Source organism: the organism of the source record quoted next, unplaced genomic scaffold (genome assembly GCF_019419815.1).
Source record: "Pyrus x bretschneideri cultivar Hongxiangsu unplaced genomic scaffold, Pyrus_bretschneideri_v1 Contig16, whole genome shotgun sequence".
Taxonomy (NCBI): Eukaryota; Viridiplantae; Streptophyta; class Magnoliopsida; order Rosales; family Rosaceae; genus Pyrus; species Pyrus x bretschneideri.
The window spans coordinates 5,433,420-5,452,764 of record NW_025999457.1 but is presented as its reverse complement, the minus strand read 5'-3'; the positions used below and the strand labels follow the sequence as shown (position 1 = coordinate 5,452,764).

Below are 19,345 nucleotides of genomic sequence, written 5' to 3'. Positions count from 1 at the left end.
CCCTCAAAGAGCCAATTACGTCAAGAAGTTACAAAACATTGAAGAGATGAAAAGATGGTGGTTTTCTCTCAATCTCTGGAAAACAGTGGGTGGCTCTATTTATAGTAATATATTGTGGGACACTCTTCAGTTTCAAGTTGGAAATGAGATCCACTTCAGATCTCTTTGTTCGAACCGTTCAAAAGAGAGTAAGAGATCCAAGCCATTCAAGTTTGAGTGTTTGGAAAGTGACCAATGAAATGGGCTAATAGGCGTCACATGATTGAAATTGAGTAGTCTAAATCTCTTCGAGCTTGAGACACAAATCTAGAAGTGGATCTCAATCCAGTTGAGTCTTGTGATTGACAGTGTCATGGTGTCAAAGCTGAACAAATTCTATGATGTACGGTTCAAAGTACCAAGTTACAACAACTTTTAGACATCCACCATGCAAGAATAAAAAATAAAATGAAATATGTGCAATTCTCATCATGGTAAGCACATTGTCCCGAGGCATAAGAGGTCGCATTATTTCAAGCATCAACTCTCTATCCATGCCAATAATAATCTGAAACTGAGGAGAAAGACGATCTGTGCAGAGGACAATCGCAAGATAAAAAGCTTTCATTTCTTTTGCATTTTGTTGTTTCAATTGTGTACATGTGGTGGCTAACTGAAAATGGAGTTTGTAGTAGTAAATGACCGGGAATTATGTATACGAATTGGGTAACCTAGATATGGTGGGATAAAGTACAAGCAAATACAGGTGGAACACCAAGCGTCATCCGTAGCCTGGAACAATGGAGAGGACCGAATAACGTTCTGAGTACTAACTGGCAACCTGCAGCAATGGAGACCAGGCTATTTCATCATCATCTGTGTGGCCCTGAATGAGAAAATCAGAACAATTTTTCCTGCACCCATGGTTATACGGGTTTTGGAACCGCCCATCTGGACCGCGAAGATACCCATAACGATTAGCATTTGCCAATTCATTGGTGGTGATATTTCGAGCTATCAGTTTCAGAAATGAAACAACATAATCAGTATAGTCTCACTAACTTAGATGAGTTTAAAAGGCAATTACTGTAAGTACATAGTCTTAGTAGCCATTTTCGTTTCTCTTGCTAGTATTCTCAACAGGATGCCAAAAGGGGCATAACTTTCTTATCAAATGCTATCTGCTCCCACATTCTTTTCCCATAACTTAATGGGTTCTTCAATCGATATTTATACCGCCGCAAAAGGAAAAATCTCAAGAAAGAAGAAAAAGGAGGTAAACAAAAAATAAATTGTCTTCCAAATTAAAGACCGTATGAGCTGGCTAATCCTTGAATGCAACAGAATGCTAGTTAATCCATTTCGAGAGTATGATTCCCACCTCAGAAGATGTAGTTTTCACATTTTTGGAGGAACACATGTTTTGTCTTTTGCTAACTTAAGCTAACATTATGTAGTAAGGGTTCCGTCAATTACCTGAGTTGCCTGTGCCGTCGTTAGGGTTGTAGCATATATCAAAATGATTATGTCCACAAACAGAAAAGCAACAATACTAGGATATTGAACTACCACACGGCGAATCCATGTTTCTTCTGTTTGCAATCCCGGCAATGCACTCCAAATCCCTGTCATCATGAAAAGACAGCTGTCATCTAGTAAAAAAATGAAACAAATAGTTCAACACAAAGTTCATAATGTCTGCTACCCACATACTTTGAACTGCAACAGCAGTAGAAATGAGTGACGTCAAAGATCTTAACCAGATAAATATAAAGAAATCCCGCTTGTTTCTCTGCAAGAAACAAATTAAGAGACAGTGGAGCTGGTGGAAACAAATGTGACCTCAAGAATCCATTAACATAGTTATACTGAGTTGGACTATGATAAGAAGTTAGCACTACTTACCTTTCCATCACAATTAGATATCCATGGACAATGATGGTCGAACTGTTCTACGCATCGGTTACATGTGGGGCAGTGTTTAGAGCGAACAGGTCTAATTATCTGAAACAAAAGAACGTCAGAAAAACATGACATTAATCAAATATACAATAATCATGTGAACCATAAAGAAATATCCAAATATATTATTATATTTAATATCCTCTTTGAAAATAGGACATCAAGTTAACCTTGCAAGTGGGGCAAAGTTGAGACCAATTTCCCATCCATACAGAGGAATTGTTTAAAGCAATATTCAACAAAGGATCCTGAAAAATGTTGGTGCCCTATTAGCAAGCTCAGTTACACTAGTATATAAGTCAGCAAAGCCCCATCTGGAGCTGCATTTCTGAACACTGCCACATACAGAGTAGTAAAATTGTTTTTACGACATATGCACGCCGAATATGTAGGTTTAAAAACTCGAGCATGTCTTGTGACATCATTATTTTTCAATTGCATTATATGGGTCATTTATTGCCTAGTCGCATAAATATTGCTGAGGGAGACTGACTTGTCTTGCATTATTCCAAAATCAAGGGTTCTTTTGTTCTATCAGAATAATTGATCTTTGAGTTTGGGGAAGAAGGTGAAAGTCTTCTGTAGTTGCAGATCAATAGCTTAGCTTTCAGTGCTGTAGTTGGAAACAAAAACAAGGATCATTCAAAATTTTGATGGGAAGGATTAGAGTTTTCTTTACATGACAATTCCTTGATTTTGGACCTCTCTCAGTTCCGTTTCTTCCAAATCTTGTGATACACGATTTTTTTACTTATGCATATGTGACGCTGTCACTAAAGATACACCTAACATTTTTGCATCAGATGAGATTCAAACTATCAACCTAAATGAGTTCGAAGTAAGTTTCATGCCTACCACCTTCTGTTTTAGAGAAACTGATGGCTTCAGAAAAGAAAATAAATGAATAAATAGAAATTGTTAGGGTTAGTCATCAGAAGACTACTTATTTTGAACATAGATGATAAAGACTAAACAGAAACATTGCATACCTCTGTATTTATAGGACTGCTGAAATCCCCTGCTCCTTTGATGTAACCTGGATCTTTACTACAAGCAAATGTGGTAATTGTTTAACGACATCACGGTAGTAAATTGTTAGTTTTTTGGCTCGTCAATTTGTGTCCTTTTCTGTTTAGGATTGTTTTAGGGAAAAGGGTGCACCAATTCTTCTCCTAAAAGGGCTAGGAAAGAATCTTTGTTTCCTTATTTCAATTTAGATTAGAAACCTAGAAGTCTATTTGGAATTGGAAAGGAAGTCTAATTTCCTATTCCACTTAGAATAGGAATTATAATCTGTAAAGGACATGTAAGCCAACCCTATATCTATAAATAGGGTGCGGCAAGGCTGATTTTCAGCAGAGAGAAAACAGCCAAACAGCAGAGAGGTTTGAGATTAGTTCTAGGGTTTGCATAAGTTCTGTAATCTCTATTATTAATCAAAGAAGCGGTGATTTCTCTACCTAGGGAAATCACAACTGGACGTAGGCATAAGTTCTGCCGAACCAGTATAATTCTTGTATGTTTCTAAGTTTTCTATATTTGTTAGTTTAGTCTATTGCCGTTGGTTACATCAAAGAACAAGGTCCAGTGTGCGGGTTTATTCAACAATTGGTATCAAGAGCTAGGATCAAGGTGTTCTACGATGTTAAAAGGGAAGATGAATGCGGATCAAGGACCTGCGTTAAAACCCTTTGACGGCAAGGATGACTTCACGGACTGGCAAAGGATGATGAAGAACGTACTGATACAGCAGGATTTGGATGATGCACTTGATGGTAAGAAGCCGGAAAGCATGACAGAAGCAGCATGGAATAAGGTTCTCAAGAAGGCCAAGAGTTCCATCGAGATCCATCTCACAAGATCAGTTCGGTCACACATCACCGAAAAGATGTCTGCCCAGGAAGCGTGGGAAAAATTGGAGAATGTTTATATGGGCAAAACCGTGTCCAATAAACTTTTTCTAAAGGATGAACTATTCGGGCTTCGACTAGAAGAAGGAGGTGATATTGAAGATCACGTATGCAGGTTCCAGAATTGCATAGCTAATCTTCAGAAAGTCGAAGAAACTTAAAAAGATGATGATATGGCTATCATCCTGCTAAGGTCTCTACCTTCGTCTTTCAAGCACTTTCGAACAACTCTAATGTTTGGAAAAGAGTCCTTGAAGCTTGAAGACGTAATTCAAGCTCTTCAGTCATATGCTAAACTAGATGATATAACTGAAAGCTCTCAAGGCCTTTATGCCAAAGGCAAGGAGAGGGGGCGGGAAAAGACAAGGGAAGAGAAAACTGGCAACAGAGGTCGGTCAAAATCCAAGAAGAAAAAGGAAAAGAAGGAAGGTTGCTTCGAATGTGGTTCAGCCGATCATTGGAAGAGGAACTGCAAGATTTGGAAAGAAAAGACAGCCAAGATGGAAGGAAGCTCAGGTTCCGCTAGTGCAGTCACCGAACATGAGAGTGACGGGGAACTTCTTTCGGTAACATTGGGCTCCAAGGCTTTCAATTGGATTTTGGATACTGGATGCACGTTTCATATGTGTGCAGTAAAAGAATGGTTCGATACTTACAAAGAAGTCAGCAGCGGGGAAGTCTTAATGGGGGATGATTCTTCATGTCCTGTAAGAGGAATCGGCACTGTTCGAATCAGAATGTTCGATGGGATGATACGAGCTTTGGGGAACGTCAGGTATGTCCCTAGACTAAGAAAGAATTTGATTTCCTTGGGTACTTTAGATGAGGCCGGTTATGGGTACAAGTCTAAAAAAGGAAGACTCAGGGTAACCAAAGGATCGCTAGTGGTAATGCGGGGTGACCTACAACCCAATAAGTTGTATAAGTTAATTGGGACCACTATAGTCGGGGGAGCAGCTGTTTCTGTAAATCAAAGTATAGAAGACAAGACTGAACTATGGCATCATAGGCTCGGGCACATAAGCCAGAAGGGATTGCAAGAATTACACAAGCAAGGCCTGTTGGAAGGCGTGTCAGCTTGCAAACTGGACTTTTGTGAATACTGTGTTCTTGGGAAGCAAAGAAAGGTATCATTCGCAAGTAGCAGTGCAGATAGCCGAAGTAAGGAGCAACTCAGCTATATTCACTCAGATGTCTGGGGTCCTGCTCCAACTAAATCAAATGGTGGAGCCAGGTATTTTGTTACTTTCATGGATGATTTTTCTAGGAAGGTTTGGATTTATTTCATGAAGCAGAAATCCGAGGTTTTTGCAAAGTTCAAGGAATGGAAAACAGAAACCGAGAATCAAACTGGAAGAAAGATCAAGTATCTGAGAAGTGACAATGGAGGTGAATATACAAGTAAGGAGTTCACCGATTACTGCAAGCAGGAAGGCATCATAAGGCACTTCACAGTAAAGAAGAATCCCCAACAAAATGGAGCTGCTGAGAGGATGAACCGAACTCTCATGGAGAGAGAAAGGTGCATGCGATTTCATGCAGGATTGCCTGATAGTTTTTGGGCAGAGGCTGTTAATCATGCAAGTTATTTGATTAACAGATCACCATCTACAGTTCTCGGTTTTAAGAGTGCAGAAGAGGTATGGTCTGAGAAGCCGGTGGATTATTCCAAGCTCAGGGTGTTCGGCTGTAGTGCGTATGCACATATTCCAAGTGATGAAAGGTCCAAGCTCAAACCGAAGTCTATACATTGCATATTCCTAGGTTTTGAGAAAGGAGCGAAGGGTTTCAAGCTTTGGGATTTCAACAACCGGAAAAAGGTTGTCAGTCGAGATGTTGTCTTTGATGAGACAACCATGCCTCTGAATAAAGTCGAGAGCAGTAGGGAGAAGAGGGATGATGCTGGAATTGAAGCAACAAAGATTCCGTTAATCAGTTCAGATGAAGAAGAAGCTCAGGTGGAGCAAATTGAGCAAGAGGCCGAATCTGATGGTTTTGAGGAAGAAGAAGAGCATCAGCATCATTCACCAGTTAGGAATCAGGTGGAGCAAGAAACAGGACAGATTGAAAGTACTCCAATCCGCCAGATATCCCAAAGGAGTCAAACTCCACCCAACAATCCACCTGCATTCCAAAGATGCATAGCACTGGACAAACCTAAGCGGAACAAGAAGAAACTTGACAGGTTTGGGTTTGACCAAAACGAAGTTAATTATGCTCTTAACATTAGTCAAGGAGATCCGACTACTTATCGAGAAGCTATAGCAAGTGGTGAGCGAGATAGTTGGATAAGTGCTATGACAGAGGAAATGGAGTCTCTTTACAAGAACTCTGTTTGGGAGTTGGTTCCTAAACCCAAAGACAGAAAGCTAGTTGGATGCAAGTGGGTATTTAGGAAAAAGGAAGGACTACATGAACAAGATGCCGTGAGATTCAAAGCAAGGCTCGTGGCTAAGGGGTACTCACAAAAGGAAGGGGTGGATTATGATGAGATCTTTTCACCTGTAGTCAAGCATACTTCTATCCGATTGCTTTTAGCAATGGCAGCTCAGCATGACATGGAGATTGAGCAGATGGATGTGAAGACAGCGTTTCTTCATGGGGATTTAGAGGAGACGATATTCATGGCTCAACCAGAAGGGTTTGTTGAATATGGGAAAGAAAACCTAGTATGTCAGCTAAGGAAGTCCCTGTATGGCCTCAAACAGTCTCCAAGACAGTGGTACAAGAGGTTTGATTCATTCATGCTGAAAATTAATTTTAGAAGGTGTTTGTATGACTGTTGTGTGTACTATCATGTGTTCCAAGATGGGATGATCATATTGCTATTGCTATATGTGGATGACATGTTAATTGCTTGTCAAGACAAGTCTAGAATTCAAGACTTGAAAAGGATGTTGAGCGAGGAGTTCGACATGAAGGATCTAGGTGCCGCACAGAAGATCCTTGGCATGGAAATTCAGAGAGATAGGACCGCTGGAAGGATTTGGATATCACAAGCCAAGTATATTCAGAAGGTTCTTGAGAAGTTCAACATGCAAGAAGCAAAGGTAGTCTCGACTCCTTTGGCAGCTCACTTCAGGTTAAGTGGACAACAGTGTCCTACGTCCGAGGAAGAGCAACAAGAAATGAAGAAGGTGCCTTATGCTAATGCCGTGGGCTGCCTCATGTATGCAATGGTATGCACACGTCCTGACATAGCTCAAGCAATCAGTGTCGTTTCCAGATACATGGCAAATCCAGGAAAGCAACATTGGGATGTAGTCAAGTGGATTTTGCGTTATTTGAAGGGTTCTTGGCGACAAAGGATTATGTTTGAGAAGCAAAAGGAAAATGCAGGGGTGCTAGGATATGTGGATGCCGATTATGCAGGGGACTTGGACAAGAGAAGGTCAACTTCTGGTTATGTGTTTACATGCGCAGGAGGACCAATCAGTTGGAGGGCACTACTGCAACCAATTACAGCTTTATCGACCACAGAGGCAGAGTATATTGCATTGGCCGAAGCTGGAAAGGAAGCAATTTGGCTTAGTGGCTTGGTAAGTCAAATGGGAATCACTCAAGATTGTGTGAAGCTTAAGTGTGATAGTCAAAGTGCCATTCACTTGGCAAAGAATCAGGTTTTTTCTGGAAGATCAAAGCACATTGAAGCAAGGTATCACAGAATCAGAGATTGGGTGGAGTCTAAGGAAATTTGGATTGAAAAGGTTCATACGGATGACAATGCCGCAGATTTCCTTACAAAGATAGTGTCGGCCAAGAAGTTCAAGCATTGTTTGAACTTGATCGATCTCGTTGATTGATTAAAGTGGAGCACCTCCTCACCTGAGGTGCAATGAGGCAAGAAGGAGGTTGCCAAGGTGAAGACTCTTGAAGTTTTCCAGAGTTACTTCAAGAAGGTTCAAAGATACTCTGAGGTGCAAACGATCAAGACTTGGTTTGACTCACCAAGGTGGAGATTGTTAGTTTTTTGGCTCGTCAATTTGTGTCCTTTTCTGTTTAGGATTGTTTTAGGGAAAAGGGTGCACCAATTCTTCTCCTAAAAGGGCTAGGAAAGAATCTTTGTTTCCTTATTTCAATTTAGATTAGAAACCTAGAAGTCTATTTGGAATTGGAAAGGAAGTCTAATTTCCTATTCCACTTAGAATAGGAATTATAATCTGTAAAGGACATGTAAGCCAACCCTATATCTATAAATAGGGTGCGGCAAGGCTGATTTTCAGCAGAGAGAAAACAGCCAAACAGCAGAGAGGTTTGAGATTAGTTCTAGGGTTTGCATAAGTTCTGTAATCTCTATTATTAATCAAAGAAGCAGTGATTTCTCTACCTAGGGAAATCACAACTGGACGTAGGCATAAGTTCTGCCGAACCAGTATAATTCTTGTATGTTTCTAAGTTTTCTATATTTGTTAGTTTAGTCTATTGCCGTTGGTTACATCAAAGAACAAGGTCCAGTGTGCGGGTTTATTCAACATAAATGTGGCAGATAATTGTTCAGATAATTCATTACTAAACAGAAGATTTGTGATATATATATATATATATATATATAAAGCACATCTACTATTAAAGCATAAATTTGCCAGGCTGGTAATCTCTTGGCAATGTTTCAGATGTATTAGGTTCCTCCAAAAAAGGACTGGGTGGGATTATCTGGTGGCTCTGGAAACCAACATTTAGTGCTAAATGACTATTAAATTGTGTAAATTAGAAGTTCAAGTATCAACGCACATTCAAATTTTCTTATTGAAACTAATTAAAAACATACCCATTTCAGAGAACTGGAGAAGACAAAACATAAAATTTGAATTTACTTTGAATTATGGATTCCAGGAAAGAATTACCTGCTGCACCTGTAGAACATAATCAAGGAACCCACTGCTAATGAAATGGCAGCCCATCCCCAGAGACCGACAGCAGCAGTAACCTTTGTCAGATGAGGAGCTAACATGAGTAAGTATGAAGTCAGTAAGGAATAATTAGCAAGGGAACTCAATCTATCTGAAATCTTAAGGAAAACTGGAACAGGCTTTACTACCTGCGAGGACTGAGTTCATAAAGAGAACTGTCTGAAAGACTATTATACACAACAAAACAGGTGCGTAACCAACATCCGCCATCTTCCCAATGCAAAATTTGTCTCTCCAGCAGTTTCTATGAGCCCGCTGCTGGTTAGCCTGCACAAGATACAAATAAACTCTTGTTTCTAACATGGTTATATTTTAAATATACCTATTAATTGTTAACCAAATGTTGTAGAATACAATTTTCCCATCCACAGGGGACACATCACTTAAAATTACTTTTCTCATGGGAAGAAAATATACATAAGGATTCATATGACATATATGTTTACAAACTCCTGCAATTATTCCAGAAAAGAGAAAACAAATTCATGTTTGGGGATGCATGTAAGTTATGGAAAGTACATGAGAACCAGTAACCAATTTGTTTACCTTATATATGTACTATACATTACACTAAATTCTCAACAAAGAAAAGAAACTGTGAATAATAACAAATGTCAAAATCTATGAGATGAATCTACGAGTTATGCAACCATTGCAAACATGTCCGATATCAAAAACTCCTCCCAAACTGAACCTCATATTCCCATATCTGCTTTTCAAGTCTCGTTAGATTTGGTGATCAGAAAGCTATCAGTAGTGCTATAAATATAAATTTACGTACAAGGAAGAGAGCGACACGCTGATGACCTTTATCAGATGCAATCTGAACAGGAGTAAAACCAGCATTGTCTTTCACCGTTAATTCCTTCTTAGAGCCAGCATAGACAAGCACAGTGCAAACCTCCACGTTCCCATTTAAAGCAGCCCAGTGCAAAGGGGTACAACCTAATACCATAGTATACTCAAATCAGACCAGAAGCAGAGAACCACAAAGAAGAATTAGCATGATTGAAAGTAATATTGTTCGATATAAAAGAAAATCATTTTTTTACAGGTATCCTAAGGTAGCAAATTCATGATCATAGCCGTCGATGTGTTGTGTATTGCATTATTTGACACCCGTCACGAAACATGTCTAATCACTCTCTTCTACTCAAGCCAGTTTTGACACATTACATAAACAGCTGATGTAGAAATTTAATTGTACTACTAAAATAACCAGAACACAACATATTTAGGTGAATAGTGCACATTTACCTTCTTTATCTTGTCTCCCTTGGCATGCATCTCTAAACAGAAGCAATCTAACTGTATCTGCAAAATCTTTATCTGCGGCCCTGGTTGAAAATATAATAATTGATTAATTCTCCTGTAGACAGTCTCAAAACAAATATTTCATGTTACCAGATACGTAAGACTGCTACACAGAACAGAATAATTTAAACCACAGAATAATAGATTTAATTCATGACAGCCCATGTTGTCATGGAGAAATTAAAAAAGCACGATGTCAATGTCACAGAATATCTATGTAAACATAAACCACGTCAATATGCCATAGTATAGCCTTTCAACATACCAATGAAGAGGACTCCTCCCCTCATTATCAGGGGCATCAAAATCAGCATGATATATTGCGACAATGTGATTCAAAAAAGATGTTTGCCCATATTGAGCAGCAACGTGAACTGCCTGCAGTAAATTAAACAAGTGACAAGAAAAAACTAGTAGCAATAACATCCTTTGCATGCATGAAAATATAGGACTCACAACTAGTTTTAAAGTATACCTCACCCCATCAAAATTAAATTCATACTAAATATAAATCTTCCAAACAATAATATGATTATAAATATAATAATCGCTTTATAAAAGAAATAATGCTACGTATTGAGAACATTGCAACAAAGTATGCCAACACATCGCAGTCAACCTGCAGTGCCAAAAACTGATTATCTGCAAGTCACCACACCAAAGAAAATTTGTACACATGTACTTCATCTCATTAACGTATGTTACATATGCAACTAGTGTTAAAAACTGGGCTTCACTTTTAGTCGTTGGATTTGGCAGTTGAATACTTAATTTAAGTAAAACTAATGAAAACTACATGTGACCCATGAATAACACGCTCCCTTGCTTCTGGAATCTCATCCAGCTCTCATCCACGCCACATCTCCACTTTCAGTTCTTCATCTCCACCAATAAAATGGTGGAGTCTCAATGAACTCAAAGCTAACAGTTTTGTAAGAGAAAAGAACACCAGTAAAACATAAACATAGATACAAGAACTGAAAAAATTAGGAACATGAATAGAACATACATGTCCCACAAAACAGATATACAAGAGCAGGGCAAGACTTTGGGGAACTACTTTTAAAGAAATGGGTCCCAAGTCAAAAGTGTAAAGAATGATACACAGAGAACCAAAATAGGTATGACAGGATGAGCATCCTTCCCAAGGCATTTTCTTCTAAGCCTCTTCCTCAATTCTCTCTAATCTCCCCCCCCCCAATGGAGCTTCTATAATTCCTTTTGCAAGAACTGGGTGATATGGGGGTTTGGACCGCCCTAGAAGTCTCAGAGAACCCTAATTAGAGATCCTTTGCAGTAGAGAGAGACACATGCGGTATGGGAAAAGATGTATCATTTCAGATGAACAGAAGAAAAAGTTGTGGAGTATTTGGTGCAAATGACTGGTGGGTAGTCCAGTACCAGATTATTTGGCGGGCATTAAGGGGGTAGGCACTGAGATTGTTGAGGTGGTCTAATTGTGGAGTTGGATGAAATTGCAGAAGCAAGGAAGGAAGCCGATTATCCAGGGACCATGGGTCTTCATCATTTGTTTCACAAGAAATGTATGCATCAAGGAATCCTAATCCTTAATGATATACCTGGTTCAGCCTAATATAACAGTTTCTATTTCAAAATAGACAAACTCAACCAAGAAAATTAAGGAAAATGAAAAAATAAAAATAAAAAGAGAGGAAATGAGACAATTACCCGGTAGCCATGTACATCAGCTGCCTCAACCCTAGCTCCATTCTGCAAGAGCACATCCGCCGCCGCAATTGCACCCTGCACAGCTGCCCAATGCAATGCTGTCCGCTGTACATTGTCAGTCGCATTGACATCGCAGCCATGCTTTGACCACATCAATAACAAGTATATTAATACAGATCAAGCCAACCTCACTAAAGAATACAGCAGTCCAATACCAAAAATGGGATAAAATAAAAACAGACTATGGTTCATCACCAGTAACCAAACCCACTGCAAAATTTCAACATTTCCACACAAACCCACTGCAAAATTCAACTTTCCTCACAAACCCAGCAAAGAAAACAAGCTAATTCACAGAAAGAGAAAGGTTTTAGGGCATAGATACCTGAATTATGTAGTGAGCGATATCGGGGAAGTTATTGAGAGCAGCCCAATGGAGGGCGTAGTAGCCATGGACGTCTGGCTTGGAGAGAGAGGCACCATCTTGCTCGACGAACTTTCTTAGTTTCTGAAAATCACCATAAGCAGAAGCAGAGAAGACGTCGAGCACGGACACCTCCGCAGGGTTTTTCTGGGTATTTGGTTCCGATGACACCACCTCTATCTCTGAAGAAGCCATCGCTGCAGAGCAAACAACGAAAGGGAGGGCAATCAATCACTGTAACGGAGGAGGGATTGAGGATTTCAGATGATAGGGTTTCTCAGGGCAAGTGAACAGTGATAGACGAATAGTAATACTCCAAATACATCTCCACATCTAAAAAATACGCTGAAACAAAGTCTAAAAAATACGCTGGCACAAATGATCTTCATCCTACAAAATGAGCTAGCACCCAGCCCATAAAATATTATTAAATTTTTTATAAAATAATAAATAAAAAATAGTTTTAATTTCGGATAGGATTAAATAAAGATGAAATTACATAAAGTACTGAAAATTAAGATGAAATTAAATAAAGTACTAAAAATAAGAAATTATACAAAGTTTGTAGAGCTAGGATATGTGGTGCTAGGATCTTCGTTGCTAGGATTTGTGTAGCTAGAACCCCCTCGACTTGTTTCCGCGTCTCTTGCACGCCTCATTCGCACCACGTCTCTTTTTTCCGATGTCCAAAAATATTTTGAATTCAGAGACAATCCTACTAGAGGCTTATTCATAGTGTCACAATCTACTTGAGCTATCATTTCTCTCTAAGCATCTCGTTTTCTCGATTAAGTGCTTCTTAATCATCTCGTTTTCTCAATTAACTATTTCTCTTTGTCTCTCAGCCGCTGCATCACGTCTCTCAGTAGCTGCTAATATTGCTGCCATAGCAGTAGCGTTTTCCTCATCTCTAGCCGTTTCCCTCGCCGTGTTCAGTTCACCTTGGCGCGCAAGTCCGTCCATATATTTTGTGTAGTCATTTTTGGAAAAACTCCCTTTTTTCTTTGCCGCCTTCTTACCTTTAGGCCTTCGGGACCAACTAGTCGCCTAGGGTCATCGGCACTTCTTCAAATGTGTCTTCTTCCTATGCAGTTGTGTCTTCTTCCTGTTCGGCCGTGTCTGCTTCTAGTGAACTGTGTAAACCCATGCCGTGCATGACAACTTTTGGACAGGTTGCCACAATTCTGTATCTGGGGCAATCTTTGACAATTTGTCAACATTCCCATTGGCTGAATGATTTGTTGTGGTTCTTCGCATTGTAGAATGGTTGTGCTTGTATTGTCTATAAATGTGGGATAAGACAATATTATAAAATGCGGGTGTAACACAAACAAATAAATTAAAATATTAATGCAGTGGAATACATATAAATAAATAAAAATATTGTCACCTGATCCACTAAACTTGTCCCACTACGCAGATTACCGGAAGCATGAGAGATAGCGTTTTTCCAACAAGTAAAGGATGCGTTGAGTTTTTTCCAACGACCTTGACTACTTCTGGCGTCTTTTCCATGTACATCGCAAAACGCTTTCGTAATTTTACTCCACATTTCTCGCTTATCCCTCTCATTACCCGTAATTGGGTCATGAGTAATGTGAACCCAGCATTCACACAACGTAACATCTTCGATAAGCTTCCATGTAGTCATTTTTTTCTCTCAAAAATTATATGAAAGCTTTGGTAGAAAGTGTTGAAAATATTGAAATGTGGTGTAAAGTAGAAGATAAGGGTTAGGTATTTATAGAAAAATAAATAAAAAAATTCAAAATTTTCTGTATTTGTTAACAATTTTTAATTAATTTTTTATAAATTTTAATTTAGTTAATTAATTTGGACCGTTGGATTTGAAAAAGATTCAAATCCAACAGTCTATACGTTGACACGTGGCCAGCGGTCATAATTATGACTGTTGTGCCTTTTGACCGTTGGGAATCCAACAGTCCAAAAAACTAGCCGTTGGAAATCCAACAGCCCAGAAATAAACGTGTGGCCTCCCCCATCAGATCCCTAAGTGCGCCTGCACTAGTGGGCCACCCCCACATTTTCTTGTCAGGACGCGTGGTCACGCGAGCGTGTTTCACACGCACCTGGCGCAAAAAAAATTTAAACTGGCTTGGGACGTCACGTTGGCGTCAACATGACATCAAGTAGGCCGTCCCATAGCTCAGTCCATTCTAGGTTGGCTTGGAGACCAGATTGGGCTGGGTGTCGTCCTATCCAAATGGGCTAGAGGGGATTGGCTGGGTGCCGGGCCAAAAATGGTGCTAGGTGCCAGCCTAAAAGTCCCCGATGGACTTGCTCTCAAGTGAATTGCGGAACTCTACTTCCTCTGCTTCTGTAGTAACTACTGCTGACAGAGGTTTTGGTTGCAAAAATCCATCACAATGCGTCATGATGACGGCTATCTCCATCATAATATTTTTTTTATTCTAGATCTTTTCTTTATAAAAGAGATGGTCCCAGATCATCTCCGAATCTAATGATCCTGAGTCTAAGGATCAAATGATCTAGGCCGTTGAAATTTGATCCAACAGCTACAAATAGGAGACCTTCTAAAAGTTATAATAATTGTAGCCGTTGGATCAAATTTCAACGGCCTGGATCATTATAGCGCCATGTCGTAGTAGTGAAAAACAATTATGTCTATGCACCTTGATACAGGCATTCCATTGATCCTCCTCCCCAAATATTTAACAATTTAATCCACTACACTATCTATTAGTCAAAAAAAAAAAAAAAAACAAACAAACATCTTTTGAATTTTTATTGAAAAATGCTCAGATAATAACACCGTCATAGTATGATACAACTCATAAAAATATAATCGTCTTCAAAGAATCGTGGGAATTTGTTGAATTAGTTTTATTTGAAAACCAAACCAAGCTGGCCAATTCTATCTGATTCGGGCAGTTTTTCTGTTTAGACCCACAGGTGAAAGCTAAAGCATCAGACACCATGCCACAGTCAACTCATACATCATGTAAGATATCCTTCACGCCAGGCATTCATGTGTCATGACATGTAATTGTTCATTTGGAAAATTAAAAAAAGTACAAACCTTCCAAAGAGTAAATGTATGTATGACACATGTAATTGTTCATTTGGAAAATTAAAAAAAGTACAAACCTTCCAAAGACTAAATGTATGTTACAGACAATAAAGCAGATTACTTCCATAAAATAAAAAAAAATTAAAAATTAAAAAATTAAAGCAGATTACTTGATTTTCAAGAAAATAATAAAACTAAAAGTAAAAATTTATTACCACTAGTGACAAGGTAAAAATTCATCACTTCAATAAAGCAGATTTATATCAGTCCCAAAAGAGAAAAAATAGTGCAAATCTACATTATATTTACATTTCTTAAATTTTCTTTCGAGTTCTTGAATACTTGAATGAAAAACCATGGCAGGTGTTCTTAAACCAGAGCTAAAAGTAGAGCTCAAGAACTTGTAGTCGACACAGATAACAAGTACACTATACTAGGGTGCTTGGGAGAAACATGTCGAAGGAACTCGGCAAAATGACCCCATGACTTCGAGAGAAGGGGTGTCAGTAGGTGCAGCAACAACTATGAAGAGTAACAAGAGATGTTACGCAGATTTATCACTTTCTTGTTCAGATTTAGAATCTTTTGCCTTTCTCTCCATGACCTGCTGGATGCCTTCTTGGTACCCATGTATAAAACTTTGAAGAGCATCTCTATATGCAGACGCTCTTGTCATGTACACCCGCTGCAGAGCAGGCTTTAATGTCTCCATTCCTCCTCTTGCAGCCACAGCTATTTGTTTTTATTTCCAGAGAAAAGCATTAAACATAATCAGATCTCAAACCGTTATAGCTGAAAAGCATAAAGATTTAACTAAAAACAAGTACTCTTTTGTTGTTTATGTTGTTAGAGAAGGGGAGGATGAAATGAAAAAAGCTTATTACGACAGAAAAAGAAAACGACACAGACAAGAGAGAGAGAGAGAGGCCTATGTGTTTTTATCACAACAGATTGGTAAAAGTTACAGAATCATAACCCAAATTCTATACACAGGCAATCAACAGATGAAAGAGCACCCAAACACAAAAACCAGCCAGAACGAACTGCCTTGCAAAAAAGTGTCTGCAAATCTTCCTTTCTATATTTGTTACTTATACTGGTTTACTTCATCCTCCCTTTACAGGTATTCTTTTGTTGTTTATGTTGTTAGAGAAGGAGCCGATGAGATGAAAAAAGCTTATTACGACAGAAAAAGAAAACGACACAGGCAAGAGAGAGAGAGAGAGGACTATGTGTTTTTATCACAGAGTGGTAAAAGTTACAGAATCATAACCCAAATTCTATTCAGAAGTTTAGAGACATAGGCAGTCGACAGATTAAAGTGAACCCACACACAAAAACCAGTCAGGAACAACTGCCTTACAAAAAAGTGTCCGCAAATCTTCCTTTCTATATTTGTTACTCGTACAGGTTTACTTCATCTTCCCTTTACAATCATAAAGTTGAACCACTTTCAAAAGAAGCATATGTAGATGATATTTTTTTTTTTTTTTTTTTTTGAAGCTGTTTGGATATGCAAACAACTATTAAAAAGTTAACCTACTGTACTTGAAGCAGAATTGATGCATGTAAAATATTTGATGGGATCGAATGATCAAGTTGCATGATTCAATGATTATTTATGCCAACTTCCTAAGTAAGAACATTGCAGGACACTAATGCAAACCAAATCAAAGAACAAAAAGCAAAGATCTATAGGGCATCAGTCATTATCTTCGTAGTCATATGCATGCATACATCACATAGAACAAGCAGGCGTTCCACTAAGTTACTGTTAAAATGGTCACACTGATTGATGTGGCAGCATAATGTAGACATTACTTACCAAGATCCTCTAAGGTTGAGGGTTCTTTCTCTTTAGCCGTTCTCTGTGCTCCACCAGCTCCATCTTCACTCTCTTTATTCTTATAATCATTAGGTCGCAGTTCAGGACCAACATCCCGCACCCAGCTGGCGGCATAAAGCCTAGAAGCCTCCTTCAACACCTGACAGCCAATACAAGGTATAAAATTATAAATTACCATCCTTCATGTTAACACCACACGCATAAATGTTCTAATAAGCTTTAACATATCCTAAGCAAGAAAACATAGTTCATACTCAGTGAAAACAAGACAAACTATATCTGAACCTAGACGAAAAGAAAAGCAATAGCCAAATATTATTAATAGCTCAAATCATCAGAACAAAATCAACTTTAACACTCAGAACTTCAAATTTTAATGCATTCTACGGTTGAACAATTGACCTTATTATCAAAATTCATATCAGAATTGGTCAAGAGAAAGATCAAATGGCTAGATTAACCAAATAAGAGGCTGGTATGCACCCAACCCCCATGTTAGATAAACAGTTAAAACACACAAACTAAAACTAGACTCTTTCTACATGGGTCGCTTCTGCTCAGTAGCACTTTTATCATAAGCAATTAAGCGTATAAGTAGATTTCAGTGATAATCCAAGTGTTTCCTGGAAAGCACCTATCCATTAGCTCAATAGTACTTCTCCATGAAGCGCCATTTTAGACAATTGTTAAAAAATGTGTTTTCTGATATCTGAAAGGTCAAAAGAACTCCCAAACATGCTGTAAATTGTCCATTTTATTTTCAAAAAGCATTTTAACAATCCAGTACTTGTAATTACTTCAACGATCCATGAGTTAGTTAAACGAATTGGATGTGAGTATGATTAACTACAGAGCCTATATCTATATGTGTAATGGAAATGAATGTAAGGGGCATACCAAGAACCACTCATGCATGGTGAGCTTACGGCGCTTCTTGATATGAGGAGGGTCCGGCAGCGAAGATGGAAATGCAATCTCTTTCAGATCATAACGAATGTAATCATACACTTTCCGACACACCACCCTGACCTTCATTTCTGTGGCGCCGTTAACGTCCCTCACTTTGTGATGTGGACTCCAAACTTCTACCTTTGCAGTGGCTGATACTCGAAGCCTAATTCCATATGTTGCTGTACTGCACTGGTACAGACTTCCAAGCCACGGCTACCTGTACAACACTAATATCCATCTAATGCAAACGACAAAACAAAACCACAAACCATGTCCTCAACTGCAATGGGTCCAATCCAAATGCATCCATCTTACTACTAATTACGCATTTCTTTGTCGAAAATGATTCAAGAAAAAAAAAACGACATGTAAAAATTGAGAGGAAAAAATAATCCGCAAATAAGAACAATAATTCATAATTTCAACTCTATTTCTAATTCTTTTCAGTTTTCCGAACAAGAATCACAAATCAAACAAGGACAGAGAGAGAGAGAGAGAGAGAGAGAGAGAGAGAGAGAGAAGGAGTCGGAGAGAATAGTCACCTGGTTTGCGACGAAGCTGGAATAGAGAAAGGAGGGTTGAGCCTTCGGACTGGTGGAGTTCGAGAGAGAGAGAGAGAGAGAGAGAGAGAGAGAGGGGTTTGACTGCAGCAATGGATTCTGACGGTGATGGGTTGGGCCGTGGGGAGTAAGGGAGGGAGGAAGGGGGCGGGGATTTCGTTTGCTGGGTTTTGTTTCCCGAGTCTTTTTTTTTTTCTTTCGGGGTTTTACCAGCAAGGGACATTTGTCAATTTGACTCCTGAAATTGTACAGGGAAGTTAATTTCTTCTTGAATTTTAATTTAAAAAAAAATAAAGGATTTGAAAATTTATAGTTTTAATGATAAGGATAAAATAAAGGTAAAGTGAATATTACCAAGTTTGACTTTTTAGTCTAAAAATATGGTTTTTCTTTAAAGTGAACAGTACCACGAGCTTTTCGTTCTCTTAATTTTAATCAATAACTTCGTGAACTTTTATAATCACCAATTTTCTTCTTAAACTCTAACTTTAACTAATTACCTCCCTGAAGTTTTATAGTTAGTTAAGTTTTCATTAATTTTGGTCAGGCCAACAACACATGGTAATTGTATAAAGGCTAAAAAAAAAAAAGGGAAAATTAGACATATGAAAAATTTTAAAACGTAAAGCTATGAGAGAAATTGACTATTTATAGAATTTTAAGAGGTAATTGGCTGAAGTTAAAATCCAGGGGAAAAGTGGCTGATTCTAAAAGTTTAGGGGTAACGGGCCTACAACAACAACAAAGC

General features: G+C 38.6%; 2 protein-coding genes across 8 annotated transcripts; both read right to left on the bottom strand.

The window, feature by feature from the left end:
- Positions 1-573: 573 nt before the first annotated feature.
- Positions 574-12,531, bottom strand: LOC103957845 (probable protein S-acyltransferase 23). Of its 4 annotated transcripts, none has more exons than XM_009370069.3 (13): positions 12,150-12,531; positions 11,765-11,905; positions 10,341-10,453; positions 10,019-10,098; positions 9,543-9,706; positions 8,890-9,028; positions 8,696-8,795; positions 2,931-2,988; positions 2,112-2,189; positions 1,885-1,983; positions 1,693-1,771; positions 1,456-1,604; positions 574-993 (listed from the first exon to the last, which is right to left on the bottom strand). In XM_009370069.3, the coding sequence occupies exons 1-13, from the start codon at positions 12,381-12,383 to the stop codon at positions 841-843; spliced, it is 1,587 nt and encodes a 528-aa protein (XP_009368344.1). In that variant the 5' UTR covers positions 12,384-12,531; the 3' UTR covers positions 574-840. The 4 variants fall into 4 exon arrangements, with proteins under 4 accessions (XP_009368344.1, XP_009368343.1, XP_009368345.1 ...); XM_009370068.3 differs by having other exon boundaries at positions 574-997; positions 12,150-12,530; XM_009370070.3 differs by lacking the exon at positions 2,112-2,189 and having other exon boundaries at positions 574-997.
- Positions 12,532-15,429: 2,898 nt separating this feature from the next.
- On the bottom strand, positions 15,430-18,757 carry LOC103957846. Of its 4 annotated transcripts, none has more exons than XM_048581051.1 (4): positions 18,580-18,757; positions 17,984-18,368; positions 17,066-17,225; positions 15,430-15,972 (listed from the first exon to the last, which is right to left on the bottom strand). In XM_048581051.1, the coding sequence occupies exons 2-4, from the start codon at positions 18,119-18,121 to the stop codon at positions 15,785-15,787; spliced, it is 486 nt and encodes a 161-aa protein (XP_048437008.1). In that variant the 5' UTR covers positions 18,122-18,368; positions 18,580-18,757; the 3' UTR covers positions 15,430-15,784. The 4 variants fall into 4 exon arrangements, with proteins under 4 accessions (XP_048437008.1, XP_009368348.1, XP_009368346.1 ...); XM_009370073.3 differs by having other exon boundaries at positions 17,984-18,264; XM_009370071.3 differs by having other exon boundaries at positions 17,984-18,254; positions 18,580-18,756.
- Between the last annotated feature and the right edge of the window lie 588 nt (positions 18,758-19,345).